Source organism: Diabrotica undecimpunctata, chromosome 3 (assembly GCF_040954645.1).
Source record: "Diabrotica undecimpunctata isolate CICGRU chromosome 3, icDiaUnde3, whole genome shotgun sequence".
Taxonomy (NCBI): domain Eukaryota; kingdom Metazoa; phylum Arthropoda; class Insecta; order Coleoptera; family Chrysomelidae; genus Diabrotica; species Diabrotica undecimpunctata.
Genome location: NC_092805.1, coordinates 118740165 through 118764874, shown reverse-complemented (window position 1 = coordinate 118764874; position 24710 = coordinate 118740165). Strand labels below are relative to the sequence as shown.

The window sequence follows — 24710 nt, the reverse complement described above, 5'->3', positions numbered from 1 at the left end:
CGATAACTTAATCGGTTAGCATAACAAATAAAAAAACCCCCTTACAAGACAGTAACTTCATTCCCATTCTTCTTTCCATTTTTTTTTGTTGGTTTGTTTTTTAAGGCAAAAGAAAAAAGGAATCCTTTTTAAAAAAAAAAGTCTGTTCCCGTTCCGCTCGCTAATTCCCTCAATAAACGTATCCCCTCCCTGCATTCCAAAGAAACACATGTACGACAATAAGCCACATGTGAAAATGACATGTGTGATGACATCCTAGAGCTGATAGAAAACAATCGGAAAAATTAGTGTGGTTTGACCCTCGAAAGAGCTTAAACCAACATTCAAATGAAGCCATCGTTTAAAATTAAATGAACAATAGTGTTCTTACAGTTTTCTGGTATTTTTTGTTTCGTTTCTCTCGTTTAGTTGTTAATCTTTAATGTTAAGTTATCGTAGAGTTTTCATAACATCTACAAAAACCTACAAATTGTTTTTGTAAGTATGAGCCCTGTTGGTTGTTTACTTATATTCTAAAATATTTTTTATTTGTAGTGAACTGATGACACTTTTAAAAATAAAAGCGAAACGTATTCGAATAAATCAATGAAGTAGTTCACGACTACTACTCGTTCCACTACTGGTGGACTACTGGTGGAGTAGTGAACTAGTGAGTGAACTAGAAGTGACTAGTGAATGTAGTAGTGTCTGGGGGCTCGGGAGACTGAGACCTCGGAAGCCCTGAAGAAGACATCAGAGAGGATGTCGAAAGCTCGGCAAAATGGATATCGACGCGGTTCAACCCGGAAGACTGGTGAGTTTAATATTAATTTTTATAATAATATTAATCTTAGCTCTAAGTATATATATATATATATATATATATATATATATATATATATATATATATATATATATATATATATATATATATAAGAGCCATATATTACGGAAAATCTTTGACCAATGTGTGTTACCTGTACTCACTTATGGAGCGGAAACATTAACATTCACAAAAAAGGTAGGAATAAGATTCGCGTGATTCAGATGGCTATGGAGCGCCAGATATTGGGTGTCTCTCTGAGAGACCAAATTCCAAACGAAGAAATACGTCGTAGAATAAAACAACAGACGCTATCGAAAAAATCACGTCGTTTAAATGAAATTGGGCAGGGCAGGTCGCCATATTATCAGACAACAGATGGACAAAACGTATTTTAGAGTGGAGACCAAGGCAAGAAGCAATTTGAAGCAGAGAACGCCCACCAACTAGATAGCAATAACTGGATGCAAGCCGCACAAGACAGAGACAAATGGAAAGAGCTGAGGAAGACCTATGTCCAGCAGTGGACGCATACAGGTTGATGATGATGATTATGGCAGTAAAGCACAAATAAAATAAACTTTTTACGTCTGAATCGTAATCAATAGAACGATATAACGGTATTTCAATATCCCTACTTCGTCATCCGTTCCAGTTGACTCCGATTCAAACCAAAAAGTCTAACTAATATTTGCAAAATCTTCCCACTTTCTACTTGAATCATCGCAAAGGCGTATTAACCTGGAGACAAGGGTATTAATTACTGAAATAATTTGTGAAGGTGGATGATGAGAATTGGCATGCAAGTAACGATTGGTATGTGTGGGTTTTCGATAAAAAGAGTAATGAAAACCTTGGGATTGGTTTTTCTTTATGATAACGTCGAGAAACGGCAGGGATGAATCAGTTTCCATCTCCATCGTGAACTGGATACTAGGATGTATACCATTCAGGTTTGAAAAGACACCAAAGCATCCCTGCCATGGGGCCAAATGACGAATGTATCGTCAACATATCGTAGCCAACACGTGGGTTTGAGCATTAATGTGGATAGTGCTCTGGTCTCGAAGTCTTCCATAAAGATATTGGCAATTCCTGGAAATAGTAGGGAGCCCATTGGGATGCCATTTATTTGTCTGTAGAATTGATTTTGGAAGATGAAATAGGTGTTGGACATACAATGTTTAATGAGAGATAAGTGTTGCTGGATACTGTATTTAGTTTTCAGAATATTTAGAATTTCGTCTATAGGAATGTTTGTAAAGAGTAAAGCGATATCAAAAGTTACTAAAATGTCTGACGGTGAGGGTATTAAGAATTTCGATGAAATGAAAAGAGTTTTTGACGAAGGATGAAGCATTTTCGGCGAAAGTTTGTAGGGTTTTGGCCAAATACTTAGCCAATGGTTATGTAGGGCAATTGTATGCACTGACAATGGGACGTAGAGGAATATCGTATTTATGAATTTTGGGTAGGCCATATATTCGACGTGTTCTGGAAGACTTTTCCCCCGCCCTCTGTTGTGGTGAAGATATAATATATGTGAGTGCCCTGTATATGGCATTTGATTTTGCATTAAGAATACTGTAGTGTATTAGCAACTTATATTTTTGGCACATATTAGAAGATATACCTGCTCCTCCCACGCCGTCTGTTGATTTTGAAGCATCTGTATATATTTGAGACATTTGTATAGTTTGATAATAAGTTCTGCAGATTTTGAAGTATTATATTATGTTTAGTAGTATGTTCGTTAATTGGTTAGGCGAACGCATCTAGTAATCCAGTCATATTTCCAACCACACTCACACACACTCACATTATGTTTGTTGAATGAAGCTAAGGTAGTTATTATTTTAGGTACTCCCAATGTCCATGGTGAAGCAGATTCAAAACTAATGGGAAAGGAAGGAGGTAAGGTGGAGTTAAGAGATGAGAGATCCATTTTGATTCGGTGGTAGAAAGATTTGTATAGACGTGGTTTATTGGAGAAAAATGTTGATAATAGATTAAGGTGATCATATTTGAAGGTGTGGTTGTTAGGGTTTGCATTTGATTTAAGTGCGTAGGTCGACTTTAAGTACATTTTTCTGTAATAGAGTGATGGTTTAGCTGCTTCGTAATATAGGATTTATATTGGTGTGATTCTGAAATTTCAACGGAAGACTCATTAACCGATGAATATACTATCACACCATAGTCTAATTTAGATCTGATAAGTGTTCTGTAGAGGGAGAGCATAGTTTGTCTATTTGCTTCCCAGTTTTTTTTAGACAATTATTTAACGATATTAAGTCTTGCTTGCCATGCGACTGCCAATTTTTTATTATGTTCTTTCTAATTTAGATGTTGGTCGATTCCCAAAAATTTTACATTAGTTTTTAGAACTAGATGATTGTTATATAGTGAAAGTGGAGGGTTATTAGGGTATCTTTTCTTTGAAAATAATGTAAATTGTGTTGTTTATGTAGAAAAATGAAATCCACAATTTTGCGACTATTTTTCTAGTTGATGTTAAAAAAAATATTTAGTAATATCTACTGTATATTTTGATTTCAAATCATGCTTAAAAGATTCATACATCATTTTTTAATTAGCGTAAACTAATTCCTTTAAAGACATATATTTATAGAGTGGAACAAAAGACTGGAAATACCTAATTATCTCTTAAATTAAATGGATGATCCGAATTGTACAAAAACCGATACACGCCCATTCTGCAATATGGAGATTTCAAATTTGATGCTTGCAATGTTGTTAGATTTGCCATTTTTCTGATATAATTAGTTACTTTGGTTTTTTAAAGAGAACATGTTGATTGCATTTTGTTTTTTGTGAATTACTTCAGTCTTCATTCAATAACTACCTAGTCACTTCAATTTTGGAACTCGTTCTGCCTATTTGCAATTAATACAGTATATGAAATGTTCGATGAAAAAAGTTTAGTAATTTTTAATATACGACTATTGGTTAGAGCAAAACAGAATTAATCAAAAATAGAGATCAAGCATCCTAATACCTCTCTTCAAAAAGGAAGACAACTCGGACCCGGAAAATTACAGAGAAATTCATTTATTAAACACAACACTATAATTAATCATCAAAGTGATAACAAATATACTGAATGAAATTATAACACTAGCAGAAAAACAACAAGGTTTTAGGTCAGGGAGATTATGCACCGATGCTATATTTATAATGAGGCAAGTGCAAGAGAAATCATTAGAATACAACAAACCGGCATATCTATGTTTCGTTAACCTTAAGAAGGCATTTGACCAGGTGAAATTAAAAGACGTTATCCACTTACTGTACGCCAGAAAGATGCCTATAGGAATAATCAAAACGATCGAAAATATCTACCAAACAATACAATAAAAGTAAAAGTAAAAGAAGAACTAAGAGACCCTATTTAAGCTGACAATGGAATATGATAGGGAGATTCCCTAAGTCCTCTATTGTTCAAACTGATTATGGATAAAAAAAGTAAGAACTAAAAAAGGATACCAAATGGGAGAAAAACAATTTAAAATAATCTGCTATGCAGACGACGTAAATACTACTCTCTCAAAGTGAAGATGATTTACAACGTATGCTGCACCAATTTAATATAACCGCCAGAATATTTAACATGTTAATGTTAAATTTTTCCCAAAAAATACAAAAGGGATGGTCACAATAGCAAATTTACTAAGATGTAAATTGGAGCTGGAAGGTCAGATAATAAAACAATTGATGGAGTTTAAATATCTAGGCATCACATTATCTAGCTACGGAAAGCTCGAAGATCAAGTGAATAGAGCAAACAGAGCCGCAGGCTGCTTGAATTAAACAATATGGAGAAATAAAAATATCGGGACAGAAATGAAAGGCAGAATTTACAAAACAACCATCAAGAAGAAGAAGAAAAAGAAGACTATTGGTTTATCAGGTATATTAAAAAGTAATTTTTATTATCACACATGTTAACTAAAACATTTTAATCCAATCTAAACATTTATATTTCCCGATATTTTAGATTTCAGATTATGAACCTCCTGCTCAGATCACGGAACCTGTAATGTCTAAGAAAGACTTTGAGAAAATGGAAAAAGAGGTGATGAACAAAATCGATAATGTCGCCAATACTATAGAAAAGATCGAAAACGAAGTTTCCAAAGTTAAGACAGACAACCAAAAAGTTAAAGATTTACATAACATGTCATCCGACAATTTGGAAAAGTTAAAAAGACACTTCAATGACAGTCAACAGCTGTTAAATAAGTATGATAAAAAACTAGCTGACTATAACAGTACAACTGGCAATAAAGAAAACGAAAAGTGGAAGCTTAATGTCATAAAAGGTAACTTTTTACATTTCAATACTTTATAATATATTATTATTTCAACTTACACGAATTTAAAATCAATGTATGATATTGAACTAAGTTTATTAGTCTAATTTATTAACTTCATTTATTATTAAAATTATATTAATATTATTATAATTAAAATTAAAATGTTCTAACACTAGTTTATTTAAAGTCTTTATTTGTACAATATAACACTAATTTATTTCACACTATAATTATATAATTTATTTACAGCATTTAATACAATTTATACTCCCGACAATTCGCGCGTTACATTTTAAAACTCGATACATTATTCAGACTACTCCACACAATAAAAGTTCCGCTATATATATCAAACAGCCGTTGTTCGGGAATCCCTTCAAAACCCACGGACGTTGACCTGTGCTGACCCTTGAATTGTCTCGAACACCATGGAAGAAGACCGGTTTTATACCTCCTTTTGTTTATCTCGAAACTTCTTTGATTTTCGGTCGCCAACGAATTTATTCGACCCTTCTCTGGAAAGTTTCAATCGCAGGTATAAGAGGGGACCCGTTTGGGTATTACTTGCTAAAAAATACTTGTTAGAAAAAAAAGATGTTTACAGTTTAGATGAGTCATTATTTATCGTTACAATATAGATATTTGTTATAAAGTTTATAATACTATTAACTCGGAAAAAAGATTTCTCTCGGGACTGTGACAAATCCAGGTATCTGAAATTTTTTTAGTTATTAGAGTCCTATATAAAGAAAACGTATACGTTTTCTGCAGAGATTTCGACGTTTTTTTATTAATTGTTTTTGCTTACCATCAAAATTTTTAATATTTAAGGTAAAATGACTAAACTTGTTCTTTTGATAGATACAGTAGGTTAAATTTTGGATTAGAAATTGCAAACTACATAAAGCGCTAAAATCGGCAACATTGCCTCGTACGAGGTAATTGTAATTAAAAGAAAATTGTTTAAAACGTTTATAAAAGGTATATATTTATATACCTTTTATGAAGGATTTTAAACAAATTTTTTGTGATACATGGTATACAGCCAGCTACAGGAACTTAGTTTCCTTGTGGATTTTAGTTGTAATTCTTCGATCCCCTCCGACACATAGCCTTAGGGTACGTTCATAACGGAGACCATCGCATCGTATCCTCTTCTAGCGCATAGCATTAACAGTAAACGCTCGCATTTAAAATAATGAATTTATTTTACCTATCAATGGATTATGGTATGATCCCATGGTCGGAGCGAGGGTCGGCGTCTCGTTATGAGCGCCCACTTAGACTCCTAAACAGAAAACGAGAAAACGAAAATAATTTAGTAACACGCAAGGGATATGTATCCCCCCATCGGGTTTTTGTTTTGCTTACGTATACCCGGTTCATTTCTTTGACATAAACTCGATAAAAAATACACTGACCATTATAAGGCGGTGCATTTGTATCGGTTTTTAATAATCTGAAAAATTTTTGTGGTTGAATTAAAAATAAAAGCGCATTTCTTTAAATAGATAAAACAAAAAATATACTCTTATTGAAAATAAATAATAATTCCTAATAAAATAGGAAATAATTCTTTATGTCCTACAGAAATGATTCGAATATTTGACCTTCTACGGCTGAACAGTATCCCAATCTGTCATAAAATCTTCTGCGGACAGATGTAAGAGTTTCTGCTCCAACAGAATTGGAGACTTCTCTTATTCGATTTTTAATTCATCTAAATTTTGGGCTCTAGCCTCAGGTTGATCGTAGATGATGATTTTTAAATGTCCTCAAAAAAGAAGTCCATCGGTGTAATATCGCCTGTTTCATTGATAACTCTATTCGGGAAAATATTGTTTAAGTACTCCCTAATTATTCGAGCGTTGTGAACTAAACAGCCGTCTTGATGGAACCAAACATTCTCCAGAGTTACATAAGGATAATTGAGAATAGCGGGAAGAACATGATTCTGTAACAAATCGAGATATACTCTACTATTCAAGTTGACCTCAATAAAAAATGGACCTATTACGTGGTCTCATTGAATGCCAGTCCAGACATTAACTTCTTGGGGACGTTGAGTTCGGTAAATAACACTTCTGTGCTGGTTTTCCCGCGCCCAATAGCGCCCATCATTAGCCTTCGTTATTAAAGTTTCACAAAACTCCATCTTCTAAGAACATATACAAAAAACAGATAAAGCTGCTGCGTTTTCAAATATTTAAAATTCTTGTAACCGTGATTTTTCCACACTTTCGTTACAGTAACATTGCTTACATCTAACTCCCTAGCAACGCTTTTCTACTTGAACGTGGTGAATCTACCTTGATTGGTGTATATCCCTATTGAGCGTGACATTTTCTGCAATTTTTGAGGCAATAAAAGACAACTCTCAAAAGTTTTAACAATATTATGAACTGACTGTACTCAAGGTATTGGTCTCCTCTCAAAAAATACAGAAAATAAATCTACCCACTGTTGTTCAGAATTACCACCCTAAAACCATTTTATTATTTTAACCTTTTCTGCGGGCGTATAAACAGACATGTTGTTTACAAAAATAAATTAAAGATCTGCGCTGTTAACGCTTTAAACAACCACTGTATAATGACAAATTATTGGCGACGGGGCAACGGAGGTTCGTGGAAAGTCGACGGCGCGCAGTGTTGCCATTTATAGTGTGTATATCTAATTTAAAACCTAACGTACTATATAAAAGCTTTAAAAATGAGATTGCTGAATTTGTAAAACTAATTTGTTGTTTCAAAAACTTTAAAATACGGCAAAATCGTTAATTGTATATAGCTATTGTTAGTAAGTGAGTAAGTCTTATTCTTATTTTTCTTTACCTATTTGAAATGGACTCACACAGGCAACATATTCAAAATTATTCTTATGTTATTATCACTCGATACAGAATATCTTGGGGAGGTTAGAACCCACGCAGAATTGTAAAGCCAGAATGATGATGATAATGAGAGAATTGAGCCTTTTCAAATGAGCTAGCACACGGTCCCTATTCTCATTTAAAAAATCCTTGATTACGTCATCACGAACAGATAAATATTTTCAATAGTCTTATTCCATAATTTTGCACATCACAGTATGTATAGCTAAACCTCATCAGTTCTTTCGTAGTTTATCAGCTTTAGCTCATTATAATTTATTATCTATATATTTTCTAAAACTACATATTACCAAACTTTAATCGAGACGATTACTTTTTTGTTTACATCTATAGGTATTTTTAGCTTTGGATGGTCAAAAATCTAGTGTTAAAGATATCTTGCAAGATTTGAAAAATCTCCATAGTCAGGTAAAACAACTACCACAAAACTATGCACTTAATAAGTTACAAAATTCTATTAAAAATTGTCAAGACCCTTCTATAAAACAAGCTTTGCACAAGATCGAAGATAAATTAAATAAAAGCTACAACGAAACTACGAAAAATCTTAATGGACTAACACAACTTACTAGTACTTTGAACAAAAACCTAGCTAACACAAGTAATGGTAAGTATATTATCATATAGGTCGTACTTAGTCGAATCTCAGTTCTTTTTAAATTGCTTGGATTTTTTTTCGGGTAATCTTCTTTGAAATGCAAAAGTGACCGATGGCTTGTGGTATAATATATTCAAATACTAAAATTCGATAAATCAAGAATTCTCACTTAAATAATTATTAAAGTAATTACTATTTTAATGGGAATAAGCCACAATTAAAGGTTAAAGTACGTTTATTGGCGTTTCAATTTCCACTTCGGAAATCGTTCTCAAAAAACGTCAATAAACGTACTTTAACCTTTAATTGTGGCTTATTCCCATTTAAATAGTAATTACTTTAAAATGCCACAAGAAAATAGCTTCAGAAGTATTTTGAGAACGATTTCCTAAGGGGAAATTGAAACGTCAATCATATAAAGATAAATATCGACCTGTTTTGGAATTTGTCTCCAAAGTCGACTATTCTCAAAAAATTATAATTTATTCCATAATTTTGCACATCACAGTATAGCTAAACCTCATCAGTTCTTTCGTAGTTTATCAGCTCTAGCTCATTATAATTTACTATCTATATACTTTCTAAGACTACATATAACCAAACTTTAACCGAGTCGATTACTTTTTTGTTTACATCTATAGGTATTTTTAGCTTTGGATGGTCAAAAATCTAGTGTTAAAGATATCTTGCAAGATTTGAAAAATCTCCATAGTCAGGTAAAACAACTACCACAAAACGATGCACTTAATAAGTTACAAAATTCTATTAAAAATTGTCAAGACCCTTCTATAAAACAAGCTTTGCACAAGATCGAAGATAAATTAAATAAAAGCTACGACGAAACTACGAAAAATCTTAATGGACTAACACAACTTACTAGTACTTTGAACAAAAACCTAGCTAACACAAGTAATGGTAAGTATATTATCCTATAGGTGGTATTTAGTCGAATCTCAGTTCTTTTTAAATCGCTTGGATTTTTTTTCGGGTAATCTTCTTTAAAATGAAAAAATGACCGATGCCTTGTGGTATAATATATTCAAATACTAAAATTCGATAAATCAAGAATTCTGACTTAAATAATTATTGAAGTAATTACTATTTAAATGGGAATAAGCCACAATTAAAGGTTAAAGTACGTTTATTGACGTTTCAATTTCGACTTCGGCAATCTTTCTCTAAAATCGTCAATAAACGTACTTTAACCTTTAATTGTGACTTATTCCCATTTAAATAGTAATTACTTTAAAATGCCACAAGAAAATAGCATCAGAAGTATTTTGAGAACGATTTCCGAAGTGGAAATTGAAACGTCAATAAACGTACTTTAACCTTTAATCGTGGCTTATTCCCATTTAAATAGTAATTACTTTAAAATGCCACAAGAAAATAGCTTCAGAACAAAAAATAATTATTAAACAAATTATATTAAGTCCATTAAAATAGAACAGCAACAACGTATTACATAAAAAGATAATAATGTTATTTAAAAGATTTATCAGAAGTCTAGTAAGGATAAGAAAGAAAATTTGTTTGCAAACCAACACGGAAATATTGAAATACTAAAATATTTTTTAAAATATTTTCCAAGCGACATTTTTAAACAAGCAGCCTTATATTCTAATATATATTCATTGTCAAAAAAAGGGAAAGCCTTAAATACGACAGCAGCTGAAATAAAAAAAACTGTTCGGAGCCCATTTGCTCATTGGTTGTACTCGGTATCCTCGTTTATCCTGGTATTGGAAAGCTGGATTAAAAATATCAAGTTTATCTGATGCTTTACCCAGGCCTAGGATTATGCAACTAAGAACCTGCCTTCACTTTGTTGACACAAATTCTCCCCCTGAGAATCATCAAAATAACAGGCTATGGAAAGTGTAACCGGTCGTAGATGCGGTACGAAATGCATGTCTTCAAATCGAGAGATTAATAAACAGCCACGACCAGCAGGATTAAAAATTTGGTACTGGCTTCATCAAAAGGTGTGGTTCTCGATTTTGAGATATACCAAGGAAAACAAACTCCTCTTTCAAATGCGGAATATGGACTTGGACTTTCTGTAGTCTTGAGATTAACAACATCATTGCCAGAAAGATCGTTTTTGCATTTTAACAGATATTTTACCACACCTCAACATATATAATACAAGAGATGTAAAAATTTAACATTGATTTACTAGATATAGGGTGTATCATACTATGATGTAGTTTCACCATTACGAAAGGTATTATTTATTTCTCTGGAAATAACGAAGCTCATCACAGCAATGACGTTACAGTTTTTGTGTCAAAAAACGTCAACTATGATCAGTCTTACTCATATATCGGATACCAAGTTATCACGTTTCAATTTTCGTAAATTTAAAACATTTAACGAAACTGTATTTTCACGTTAACCCCATGTCAAGAAATTATTTTTTTTATCTGAATACAGATAAGTATTCATATTTCTTAGTCTCATAGACAATAGTTAAACAGGCCATTCGCGTTCCGATTTTTAGTCCGACTAGTGGTCCAACTTCCGTAGTTAGATCTGAAATCGGACCGTGAGTGGGCTGGTTGGATTAGTTGGACAACTAGTGGTACGAGTCGGAACATCTATGGGGACGACTTGAAGGTCCGACTTCCGACTGGCGACGAAGTGGGAGCGTGAATGGTGAAGTTGGAAGTCGGGTCACAGGTCGGGTCGAAAATTTCCTCAGTCAGTTGACCTTCGGCACCTGCTACGTACGAGATTTCTATGAATTACTTTACGCAAAGATCCCTACTTCGCAAATATTTAATAGAAAATAAACTTTTAATTGCACGAAAATTACCCCTATTAAAATACACTATTCTTCATTATCATCTACTTCTTGTTAGGGAAAATCATTTTCCTTTCTGTAGATCTACTTCGGACACCCCCACACAGGTACAATTTTCAACACTCCGGAATGGCTACAGAAGAATTATCAACAAACAACGAAAATTAAATCATGGTTGTACTGAAATTAGAAGCAACTGTTTCTTTATATTGTTCTGAAGTTATTTTCTTGTGGCATCTTATGCAAATTTACCATTTTAATTGGAAATAAGCCTGATAAATAAGTTAGAAATTAAATTTATTTAACGTTTCGACTTCAACTTCAAAATATTTTGATGAAGATTTCCGAAGTGGAAGTCCAAACGTCAAATACATTTAATTTCTAACTTATATTGTGGCTTATTCCCAATTAAAATAGTAAATTTACTACAAGATTACTTTATAACTGATATTTCCTCCCTGTATACAAATGCTTACAACATCAGCTTCAAACAAAATCTTAATTGGTGTTGTCTGTGCGACATCGCGGAGCAAAGTACAACTCGTACAACTTTCAATTGTACGAAAAATTATTATAGCCCTGCAAGTATCTGGTATCACTTTTCCCAAGAGTTGTGGAGATATTTTACATATTTTACACCTGAACTTTAGGTTCTCAAATGACCTTCCAGTGGCCAGAAAGAGTAAAGTTGCTACAAGGCGTTGTTCAGTACTGACCCATTCACACATGACGGTATCTTGTTTGGAAAAAAGTAGACCGACGTTTTCCAGCAACAGCGAAAAACTGAAGTTGTCCATTCTGAGGTAGTTTTTGTAATTATCTTCATCAATAACATTGAGCAATTTCGTGTCACAATAGTTCACACGATCATCAAATAATTCCTTCATTAAACGTGTCTTCTTCTTTTTTTTAATGATAAGGATAACAAGCAAAATTCTGCCATTTTCCTCCTCCTAATTATATTTTGTGTAGTGTTTACTTGATACACTCTTTGGTTAAGCGATGTACACCGTCGTGAAAACAAAATAGAACTGAAGTTGAACCGCTAGTTGGATAGCAAGTCGGCGCGTGAGTGGAGACGAATAGAGAACTAGTAGTCCTACTAAGTGGGACCGCAAGTCGGAACGTGAATGCCCAGCTTTAGTAGGACCACTAGTTGGATATTCGTCTCCACTCACGCTCCGACTTGCTATCCAAGACTCTACGGCAGCCTTGTAGACCATCACTGAAGACAGGGAGAGCGAAGACAGGAGAGGGAAAGGTCAATTGAAAGATGGCAAGAAGAATGTAACAACACGGAGGATGTGGCACAGTGGACAAAGATGCTAATTCCAAACATAAGAGATTGGGTGGACTGTGGCCACAGGCAACTGGATTATTTCCTAACGCAGGTGCTTACAGGACACGGGTGTTTTAGGGCCTACCTCCCTAGATTCGGAAAGGCTGACACAGATGAATGCCTATACTGCGTACACTGTGACTCAAACGATGTTAGAGTGCAACAGATGAATAGTAGAAGGAAACAGAATGGAAAGAGAGACAGGTATGAATTTTATTACAATGAGAGAATGATCAAAAATAAAGCAGGTTGGACTAGTGTACACAACTATATTCGTGCTGTGATCAAGAAAAAAGAAGAGGAAAAAAGACAGCTGGACCAACGGTAAAGGTAAGAGGGAAAGGTACTGGAAGCGGTTATTTCGCTTTCTGATCGCTGGATGACAGAGGAGGATCTGGTTTAGCAGGTAGGCGTTTGGCGTAGACTCTCGGAAACTATCGCCGGGAATACGAAGAGTGAATCCTGCTTAATGGATTGAGATGTATTTTGAAGATTCCAGACCCCCTTCTATAAAGACGAAAAAAAAGTGGATTAATTAAAGTAGAATTGAAGAAATTGGAATATATGTTACGAGATTTGCTTTATTATGTCCAATATTGAGCATTATGAAATCTTGATTACGTAAAAAATCATGTCCAATCTTAGGCGAATGAAGCTGAGATTGATAGATATTTAGATCTTTTGTATTTGGTTGTTGGTCAGTCGTCATGCACAAAATTATATTTTGCATTGTTTGAGACATCTTGGCCAGGAGGCAAAACATATGCTAAAATAAATAGCTATAGTAGTCTCGGTTATCCGCCATAAACGAGTTGACGCAACGGAAGGGTCGATAAGCTAAAACGGCGGATAATAGGGAGGGTTAAATAAAATACAAGTTTAGGCCTAAAAGTGTTTAATTATGTACTGTATACTGTATGTAATGAATGTATGAAAGACAAATAAAACAACCATATATGACACATCAGATTTTAGAGCTTATGGAGCAAAGAAGAGAGTTTAAGAATAAAGACGCAGAAAAGTACAAGGAACACCACAAAAAGGTACTTAAAGAAATAAAATTAGCAAAAGAATCCTGGCTGTTAAAGAAATGTTTAGAAATAAAGATCCTACAGAAAAAACATGATATATTCAATATGCACAGGAAGATCAAAGAAATAGCAGGAATATATAGAACAACAATGCCCACTGCACTGTTTGATAAATATGAAAACATACTATTCAATACGCAAGAAAAACTAAACAGATGGCAGGTAAGATCTGCTATAGGTCGTCTAAAAAAACAACAAAGCGCCAGGACCTGATGGAATATATGCTGAGGTATTGAAATTGATAGAAGATAATCAACTTGACATTATGACAGAATTATTTAACCGTATATATGAAACAGGAACTTTACCAAAAAAATGGTATATGTCCATATTTATACCACTGCCAAAAAAAACAAATACTAAGAAATGTAAAGAACACCGAATCATTCAAAATATTCTTAAACATCATTGGAGGAGGGTATTGCTGATGTACAATTTGGATTTCGCAGCGGTTTTGACACAAGAGAAGCACTTTTTAGCATTCAAGTATTAATGCAACGAGCAAGAAATGTTAATACAGATGTCTTTGCCTGTTTCATTGACTTCGAAAAGGCATTTGACAAAGTACATCATGAGAGGCTTATTAAAACTTTGCGAATCGCAAACATCGATGACAAGGATATAAGAATAATAACCAATCTCTATAGGAAACAAGTAGTCAATATTCGAGTAGACAATCAATTATCCGATGAAGTCCCAATACAAAGAGGAGTACGACAAGGTTGCATACTCTCGCCTTTGCTGTTTAATGCGTACTCTGAACATCTATTTCGAGAAGCTTTGGGAGAAACGACTGATGGCGTGATTGTTAACGGTGAAGTAATAAACAATCTAAGATATGCAGACGACACTGTCCTTGTTGCGGATAGTGCTGAACGATTACAAAGACTGATAGATCAAGTAGTTAACATCGGTAGAAAATATGGAATGAAACTTAATAATAAGAAGACGAAAATTATGATCATAAGCAAAAACCAAGATACAGATGCAAAGTTTATGGCAGACAATGAGGTATTGGATAGAACAGAAAAAATAACATACCTAGGATGCAACATCACAGACAGCTGGGATCACTCATACGAGATTAAATGTAGGATCGAAAAAGCAAAGAGTGCCTTCCAACAGATGAAGAAAGTTCTCTGCAATTTAACCTAGAACTTACATCTCCGACTTAAAATTCTTAATTGTTATGTGTTTTCTGTTCTTATGTATGGAGCAGAGGCATGGACACTCACTGATGCGTCTTGCAGACGGTTGCAGTCTTTCGAGATGTGGTGCTATCGTCGCATGCTCAGAATATCATATGTACATCATATAACTAACGACGCAGTAATGCAACGTTTACAAAAAGAACCTGAAGTCTTGAAATCCATTAAAGAAAGAAAGTTAGCATACTTCGGACATATAGTGAAAAATGAAAATAAATACAGAATCCTACTATTGATATTAGAAGGGAAAATAGAAGGAAATAGAGGCCAGGAATATCCTGGCTTAAGAATTTGAGACAGTGGACAGGTATGCCCACCACAGACATATTTCGAACAGCTGCTAATAACATACGATAGGCCATTGTGGTAGCCAATATCCATAGAAGATAGGCACTAGCAGAAGAAGATACTGTATGTACATACTAATATAAAAAAAATTAAAATAAAACTAGAATCAGTTTAATATTGACTTACATCGGACATTGCAGATAGAACGATTTAGGATATGCGAAAAAAACTAGGGATTTTCATTTGCCTTGGTGATGTATCTGTTTTTGTTGCTGCCAAGTCTTGCCATCTCTGTAACATCATAATATCGATAGCTCTGGCTTCTTATTGTTGCTCGGCATATTTTATGCAGCTTCCAAAATTTTTACTTTGTCTTCAAGAGAAACTTTGTGGGGCTTAACAGTATCTGGTTCTTTGATTTCTTCACGACCTTCACTATTAACAAAAGTAACAATTTCTTCATCGGTTATTTCATACCAGTCATCCCTTGAAAACCAATCTCCTTTATTACTTTTTGCTCCTTTATTACTCAACACTTCGGATGAAGACCATTTTCATGGTCTTCATCCGAAGTGTTGTCCGCGGTTTCTTCATCCTCTCCTAACAGCTTATCCCAGGATTTAGCATTTGTTTTTGTCCCAACCTTATCCCATGACTTGCACTTGAAATCCAGTAGGAAACCTTTTTCAAATTGATCTTTTCAGCATCAAAACACCTTTGTCTATAAGTTGACAAATAGCTGTGACATTCGAAGGAGAAGGACGGAACATAGCCTTTATATCCCCATCTTTAAGTTCAGAATGATTCGGCGCATTATCTAACAGTAAAACTGCTTTTCTTGGTAGATTATTGTCTCTTAAAAACTTCTCTGTTGATGGTACGAAATCCATTCAGAACCAATCTTTAAAAATTTCACTGCTCGTCCATGCATTTTTCTGATTGCAATATTTCACTTTCAGAGCGTGTTTTGAAATTCCCTTAAATGCTCGGGGGCTCTTTGCCTTTTGAATCATTGTCAGTTCCATCTTATGGTTTGATGTGGCATTGCTACAGGCCAAAATGGTTACTCACTCTTTGCTGCGTTTACAGCAAGGAGCTGCTGATTCAATTTTAGCTGCAAGACTCTTATTGGGCAACATTTTACAATTAAGAACTGTTTCATTGCAATTAAATATTTGCTCACCTGTAAAAGTTTTACTTTTAATAAATGCTTGAAACATTTTCTTAAATGTAGCCATTCCTTCAAAGTTTGATGACAATTTCTCACCGCAAATAGACAGCTGACGAATCTACGTAAACGTAATTACTGTTAAATTTTTAACTTTAATAAATGCTTGAAACATTTTCTTAAATACAGCCATTCCTTCAAAGTTTGATGACAATTTTTCACCGCAAATAGACAGCTGACGAATCTACGTAAACGTAATCAATGTTTTTCATAGTTTTTCTGTCTTTCAAGTCGATTTCAGTGTCTCGTTAAAGAACACCATTTTTCCAATTCTGATCCGCTTTTTAATGCGTTTAGTTTGTCTTGCATTGATAAGAGAATTTTTTTCCTTTTTTGTTTTTCTATAACTGCGATTGACTGCAAACAGTAAACACTTTTACTAAACAGTACTGGTACTCAAAACGTTACAGCGAACAAATAACCTTACTGTGCACTGAACTCACAAAAAGAAACAGTAGTTGTCTCCACGAAAGCGTACTATTTTAGCAACTAAATAAGGAGCTCGCGTGCAAAACCGGATATATCCACTTTTAAAGTTTTTTCAGGAGATGAAAAAAATACCCTACATATTTATTTTAAAAAATTATATTAATTTGAGAAAACAGTTTCAATTTAATGGGGTTTACCAACTGAATGACGTATATTTTTTTATAAAAAAAAAAGTAAAAAACTCGGCGTTATTAGCAAAAAACATTGGATATATCCGGTTTTGCACACAAAATGATACACTGTGAGCGAAAAAAATTATTTATTTTTCATTAAATAAACAAAACAAGTTAGTTAAAGTAATATTTGTAAAAATAGAACGAACAAATTTAAATATGTATTGCAGTCTCTTGTCTCCATCTTCTTGGGTTTCATTATTTTCCGAAATATCTACGGTTTCTTCTCCGTTACTGTCTAATAAATTTTTGTACCACAAAAGGTCTTCCCTGTTTCGCCAATCTTCACCAAAATGCTCTTTCATCAAATGATTCAAACTTTTTTTCTTCTTATCTAGTATTGAATTACTCAATGGTAACCTACTTAGCCGTATATTTTCTGATTTTCTCTTCTTGACAAGAGACTCCCAAGGTGTGTCACCTGATGCTGTGAACCGATAAAATTGAAACTTTTTTACTTTAATAGTAGTTTCATTATTTTTATTCACAAATTTTTTTAAGTGGAGTTTTTGCATTCAGAAATTCCATTTATTTTCTTATACAGTTTTTCCAGTTCTTTAACATCATACATTTGCCAGTCAGAACCAAGTGTTTTTCCCGAACTTACTTCCAAATACATTTCTATGTATTTTTTTTTAGACGTTATGACTGGATGTCTTTTCAAGATTTTCTCAACTATACCGAATGATCGGTCCGCAGGTAGAAAGCTATGTTCTCGGACTGGAAATGTTATTATTATTTCTGTCAAATTATATAATAGTCTGAGAAGATGTACTCCTTCATAATTCAAACGATGAAGATGATGAAATTGACTGAACCAATTTGAATGGCCCCTCTTCCAGCCAAATCTTCGGTCCAGACATAGAATATCGGATTACGAGACGTCATAGGAACGCAGCAAAAAGCATACCAACTAATTTGATGAGAATAAAACGTATCCCCGATTGGTGTTCGGGGTAGCGGTTGAACTTGCTGAAGGTCGAAACAAAAGGTCATGCTATTATCAGGTTTTTCTTGGGCGAGTTCATAGAAAGTGTTTGCCCTTTTTCTATGGACGCGGTACTCCATAATGAGGTTTTGTCTTCGCTGTAGGTCTCTTGTGTGTCTTAATTGCTCTTTTAACCTGGTGCACTTGGAACATATATCTGACGCAGGGGATGAGAAGCCGACATTAAAATCATTTAAAAATATATTTCTGAACATATCGTAGGTTACTTGATCTTCAGGATTACATTGCCTGTTATACATTTTATGCAGCTTTGCCACAGAAAGAGTTGCAGAAAGATATATACGTTTCGATTTTTTTGTATTGTAGTGGCTTTCTTTACCACGCAAAGAACCAATATATTGTCGTACTTTTTCTTTTTTTGATGCAGTTTTCTTGGATACTCCATCACCTCCCCTTTTCTCCTTCGGAACACCTCCTTCCTCCAAAACCTTTGTAACAGTGACAAGTCTGTGTTTAGTTACCCTAACCATATTTTTACCAGACTTTAACATGTAACAAACTGTTGCGTTCCTTTCTTTCATTTCTTTATTTTTTCTGCGTCGTTTAACTGGCACAACAGACATATATTTACATAAAAACATATCCTGGCGGATTTTCGCTTCGTTACTATAAAATTGTTTTCTAAGACTTATAATATCTTACGTACTCACTTTGCAGCATTCATATGTTTTACCATCATGACTACAAGGACGTGTAAAACCTTCTAATCTAGGGTCGGGATCTAAATACCTAAAATTACAAAAAAATTAGTAAAATCGCAATTTTAAAACAATACCTAACCTTACTTTTGCTTTTTACTCGCTTCCCTTTTGTTCTCGCGTCTTTTTCTTTTCCTGCTTCCATCACTTTCTTCACTTACACTAATATCCTCCTCCATAATATACAATTTTTAACGTAAAACGTAAACACACTACTTTTATTAAGCACGATTGAAAGCACGTGTGATCATAACCAATGTCAGTAACGAACTAAAAATTGCAACAGAATGCGCACAGACTTGTTTATTTGGATATATCCGCTTTTGCCTGCAAAATTTGGATATAACCAGTTTTGCTTAACGATTTTGGAGGGATTCATACGGTTTTGGTTGCAAATCAATATGTAGACCTATAGATATCATGGCTTAGATCCAGAAACCACCAAAACATGATTTTGTGTAAAAAGTGTATATATATTCGGTTTTGCACGCGAGCTCCTCAAATATACTCTGACTAAAGTGAAGGTGAAAGACAAGGTATTGTGTGCGTGGACTGGGGTGGGGGAGGTTAATCACCTGTTTTGGTCTGGCGCCAAATTCCTGCTGTACAGTCATTGGCACGCGGCGGACTATTTTTAAAAGTATATTTTGTCGCATAAATGGTGCGGCGGATAAAACGGAACGGTGAATAACCAAGTCTACTGTATAATATATACTATAAACTATATGCAAGGTTCTAAAAAGTAAATATCAGTATAGATTTAAAAAAAGTCACTTTCAGAGTTCAATAAATAATTGTAGAGGAAAGATAAATAATTTAAGTTTTATTTCATATTGCTGTTATATTAATAATATTTATTATATTAATAATGTATTTAAAAAATTATTAATATAACAATATTAATAATTTTTTAAATACATTATTTTACAGGAATTATAAAACATTTATGATTTTAGCGGTCAATTTCCAGAAATCTAGTGCAAAAGATATCTTACAAAATATTAAAAATGTACAAAATCAACTTCTTAAACTACCTCAGATAGAAGGATTGGCAACAAGTCAACGAGAAACTATAAAAAAATTAGAAATTACCATGAAAAACATTGATATTCTGAGAGGCAATACCAACAATCTCATGGAGAAAACAAATAATGGTATGTATATTTTAAAACGTTAACCAACTGTAAAAATATATTGGGTTGCAGGTTTGGATTCTCAGAAGTCTAATTTTCAAGAAATTTTAAAGATTGTTAAAAACCTACCAAACCAACTTCACAATATTCCACAAATTGATCAATTAGCAGCCGCTCAACGAACCGCTATCAGTAAATTAGATGATACTGTGAAAAATATGCATGGTTTAACAAAAGACACAGCTACACTTATGAAAAGTGTTGCCAACACAAACAGTGGTATGTAGGTTTTTTTGTTTTGTTGTATTAACTGCCAACGTACTTGATTTTTAAATGTAAAACATTAAAATATTTCACAATCGTCCATTATACTTACATTATTTTTCATTAAAGCATCAAATTTATGCAGGCACATTTACTTTTATGATTGTTATATACAGTAACAAGACCGCGATAATTATTACTACAAGTACTATATCATATAAGCTGTGTGTTTCTGTGGGAGTTATTTCTATTTGAATATTTTAGTTTATGGGGAAAGTCTACGCTTTGAATGTTTAAAAATATCTGGAATGTTTTTTCATTTTTCATTGTATTTTAGTTTTTTCGATGTTTCCCATTATCATATTTTTCTTTCACCTATTCCCTCTATCGTACATCTGGTCTATTTCTGACTCTTTTACTTGTCGATATCCATTCTGTTCTTGTTATTATTAACCAGTTTGTCTTCTACCTTCTCTATTTTGTCTTGTCTTTTACCATTTTCGTTATTTTCTAATTTTTATGTATTCTTGTATTCCATGGTTCATATATCACTATTGGCCATTTTTTATGTCATAAATGTTAATTTTTTATGCTTTAGCTTATTTTTTACTCCTATCTTTTTTTTTTTAAACGCAATATTTTCCATTTGAATTCTTCTTTTTAAAACTAATATTCCATTTTTTATGTTAACTAGAACCCTTAAGTATCTTAATTTCTACTTTTCCTATATAGTTCCTCTATAGTTCCAACAGAGGTTATTTATAATATTAACATGCAGCTATGACAATAACTGATTACTATTTTTATTGGGAATAAGCGACAATTTAAGTTTAAAATAAGTTTATTGACGTTTTAATTTTCACTTCAAATGAGAAAATAAAAACCGTTAAGAACTGTCCAGTCCCTGTAGACAAGCATCAATTGAGATTCTTTTTCTTACTATCGTGCTTCGTAAGAGGATTTGCTGACATTACAAAACCTTTACATAAGCTAACGGAAGCAGACCAACAGTTTAACTGAAATAAACAGTGCCAAAAAGCTTTTGATAGACTGAAAGACTCCCTCACCACTGCACCAATACTGTCATCACCATATTTCAAGGCAAGTTTCATAGTCGACGCTGATATTAGCAACGTGGGTATTATAAAGTCGAAAGAATTGGAATACTTCCAGGACGGATCAGGTCTCTCTTCAATAGATCCTCCAATTTAAGAATCCCGAAGGAGATATTGCTCGGTGGCTGGAAAAACTGCAGATGTATAGTTTTATTATTGAACATCGTAAGGTACTCAACATCATAATGTTGATACCCTAAGTAGACGACCTTGTTCAGAAGACTAGAACCACTGTGGCAAAGTTGAAGCAAAGGAACCCTTAGTTATGGCTAATTATATAAGGACCTAGGTTAAACCAGGAGACCATTGGAATTCCACAATCCTTCGTACGAGGCATATACTCTTTCTGATCAAGAAGCCTCGAAAGTCGTTGAAGTACTGGTTAATAATTTGTTCTGTCGTTTTGAAGTTCCAAGAGAAATACACTTCAACCACAGTCGAAATTTTACATCGAATCTCTTCGAAAAAAATATGTCAGATGCTGGGAGTTGTAAGATCAGAACCACACCTTTACGACCTCAGTCGGATGGAATAGTTGAGAGATTCAACCGAACTTTACTTCAACATCTTTAAATTGTTGTCAATGAACATCAAAATAATTGGGATAACTATATCCAGCTCTTTGTTCTTGCATATCGAAGTTCCATCAATAAGCCGGCAAGCGAAATACCAGCGAAAGTTTTATTTGGGAATGAGTTGCGGCTTCCTGTTGATCTATTATTTGGAACTCCTGAACCCCGTGAAGAATATAACGATAGCTACACCCAAAACTTATCTGAAAAATTGACGATGTTCATGTGAAGGTTCGAGAACATTTGAGAATTAAGAGCCAAAGGATGAAAACTCGATATGACATACGAGCTAAATTTACCGGGTTCAAGGAAGGAGGTTAGGTGTGATTATATAATCCAGTACATTATAAGGGGCGATATACAAAGCTGTGGAAGTTATGAGAAGTTCCATATTCCATGGTAGCCCGAATTAATTATGTTGTCTATCGAATTAAATGACCGAGAACAAAAATGAAGATAGTACACCTGTATCGGTTGGCCCCGTATCGAGGAGACAGTGGACCGGCAGGGTCGCAATTCTAAAAGAAGGGACAATGTTACGACTGATAATCAAGTGGTAGCTGTTAGTATTTGGAATTACCCTTAAGCCAGAAGTGTCATAGGATGTACACTTCTGTGTACATGATATAGATATAGAATGTACGCGAGGACAGTTGAGGATCGAAGGGTTTGTCAAATTAATTAATTTTTCAATATCAGTTAGTTCAGTATTTTATACATTTTTAATGAAATTTGAGTTCGTGATCCACGTGTTTCCAGATAACCACGGTACAATATAGATGTACAAAATATTATACAGTGTGGATATTATGTCTTACCCCCCCTAGTGAACTCCGTTATTTAAGAAAAAGATGAAAAACGCTCGGACCCGTCAATTTTTAATTTAATAGAGGTATTTTATAACATAAAAAAAATTGTCCCCCTTTCATCCTCTTCACTTGACAGCTACCCCCTCAGATTTTTTAAAAGGCAATGGGGGTCGTGCGATAGTTCGTTGGAAAGGGTTTGAAAAAAAGAATTCTAAAATCTATCACACTTTACTTTAACTTTAAGAATCTGTTTGTTAATAACGATTTATTGTTTGGAGATACACTTTGCGATACAACAATACAAAAGTAGGTACACTGGTTTTGCTTTAATATGGGACATTCGGTATAACAAATTTATTTAATTTTTATTCTTGAACGTTTATACCGAATTATTTTTTTGTAGAATAAATACTTTTGTGTCGTTAAAACATATCATGGTTAGAACAATTTTTTAAATAATCTAGTTGGCGTGAGTTACGCCACTGGATTCCACAGAATTTGCACATTATAGGAGAATAGAAACGACGCAATACAATATTATAAATAGAGGGACTTTTCAATTAATATAACTTTTGCTTCATATATTTTGCTAGTAAACTTTTGCTACTTAACTTTTGTTTCATAGTTTTTGTTTCATAACTTTTGTTTGTTAACTTTTGTAAATTTGTAAATAAAATAATTTTTAAAAAACTCCGTTTCAAAACACAAAGTTATAATTGGCACAGTCAGTAGGATACGTGCGGATCGGAAAAGAACATTTTACACATCAAGTGATAGAACTTTTTCGGTTTTTGGTGTTTCAACATCGTAGTGCGTATCCAAATCGAACCTCTACCCTACAGTGGTATCAACGAGAAGAAGCAGAGTTCCAGAGGAAGCAAAAGTTCGGAGAAGAGAAGCAGGTGCTTCAGATAACTGTAAGTGCCTTTCCTTTTCGCCTTTCCTTTCATACATTTGTGAGGATAGATAGATTAATTTTTGAATTTTTGAATAAGAATTTGAATTTTTTGAATAAGAATACTGATATTTTTTATTCATTTTTAATACATATTTATGTTATTGAAAATATTTATTTTTATTGAATAATTCTTTTGAAATATTTAAAATCTTTGAAACATATTTATATTGCGTATATATATATTTTTTTATAATACATAATTCTATACAATTTTGTGAGATATTTTGACAAATAATTTTATTTGAAAATATGGCTACTGCAACTCAAACTCAAACTCCCCTTAACTGGGACTTTCTCAAATCAAAACTAAAAAATATTAAACCCTACGATGGAGATTCCAATACTCTCAACAAATTTATCTTTAGATGCAACGAACTAATACAAACATATTCTACATATAACGATCCAGATTTAAATAAACACATTTTGGAATGCATACAAGATAAACTAGTTGGAAAAGCAGAAGCACTAGTAGGAAATCGTATGGAACTAACGACATGGAGTAGTATAAAGAGAGCATTAGAACAATGTTTCGCAGATAGACGTGATTTAGACTGCTTAATGCAAGAACTAACATGAACTAAACCATTTAAAAATGAAACACTCCATAATTTTGGAACAAGAATACAATTATTAAAAAGCAATGTAGCCCAAAGAATAAGTAACGATACTAGTATAGAGCATGCAGATAAACTATGCCAAATTAACCATTGTGATAAAATCGCACTGAATACTTTTATTGCAGGATGTACAGGTGTTCTTAAAAATAATATGCACCTTAGGAAACCCAGTTCTCAAATCAACCTAGCAACCATTATCGTCCCCAAAATTCTAACCCCACACATCAATATCAAACAAATCCAAATTTTACATATCAAAATCAAAACCCTTTCAATTCTA

The 24710-nt window shown here is 33.6% G+C and overlaps 1 protein-coding gene across 3 annotated transcripts in view; it reads left to right on the top strand.

Moving 5' to 3' along the window:
• Nucleotides 1-24710, top strand: part of LOC140437298 (uncharacterized) — a 94819-nt gene that overhangs the window by 11768 nt on the left and 58341 nt on the right. For all 3 annotated transcript variants that reach the window (XR_011950360.1, XM_072526737.1, XM_072526738.1), the window contains exons 3-7: nt 4821-5145; nt 8376-8639; nt 9282-9545; nt 19916-20113; nt 20165-20371. Coding sequence is in view for 2 of the 3 variants with exons in the window: in XM_072526737.1 (XP_072382838.1) it covers nt 4821-5145; nt 8376-8639; nt 9282-9545; nt 19916-20113; nt 20165-20371 (1258 nt within the window). In the remaining variant the exon portion in view is untranslated. The remainder of the gene's footprint in view (nt 1-4820; nt 5146-8375; nt 8640-9281; nt 9546-19915; nt 20114-20164; nt 20372-24710) is intronic.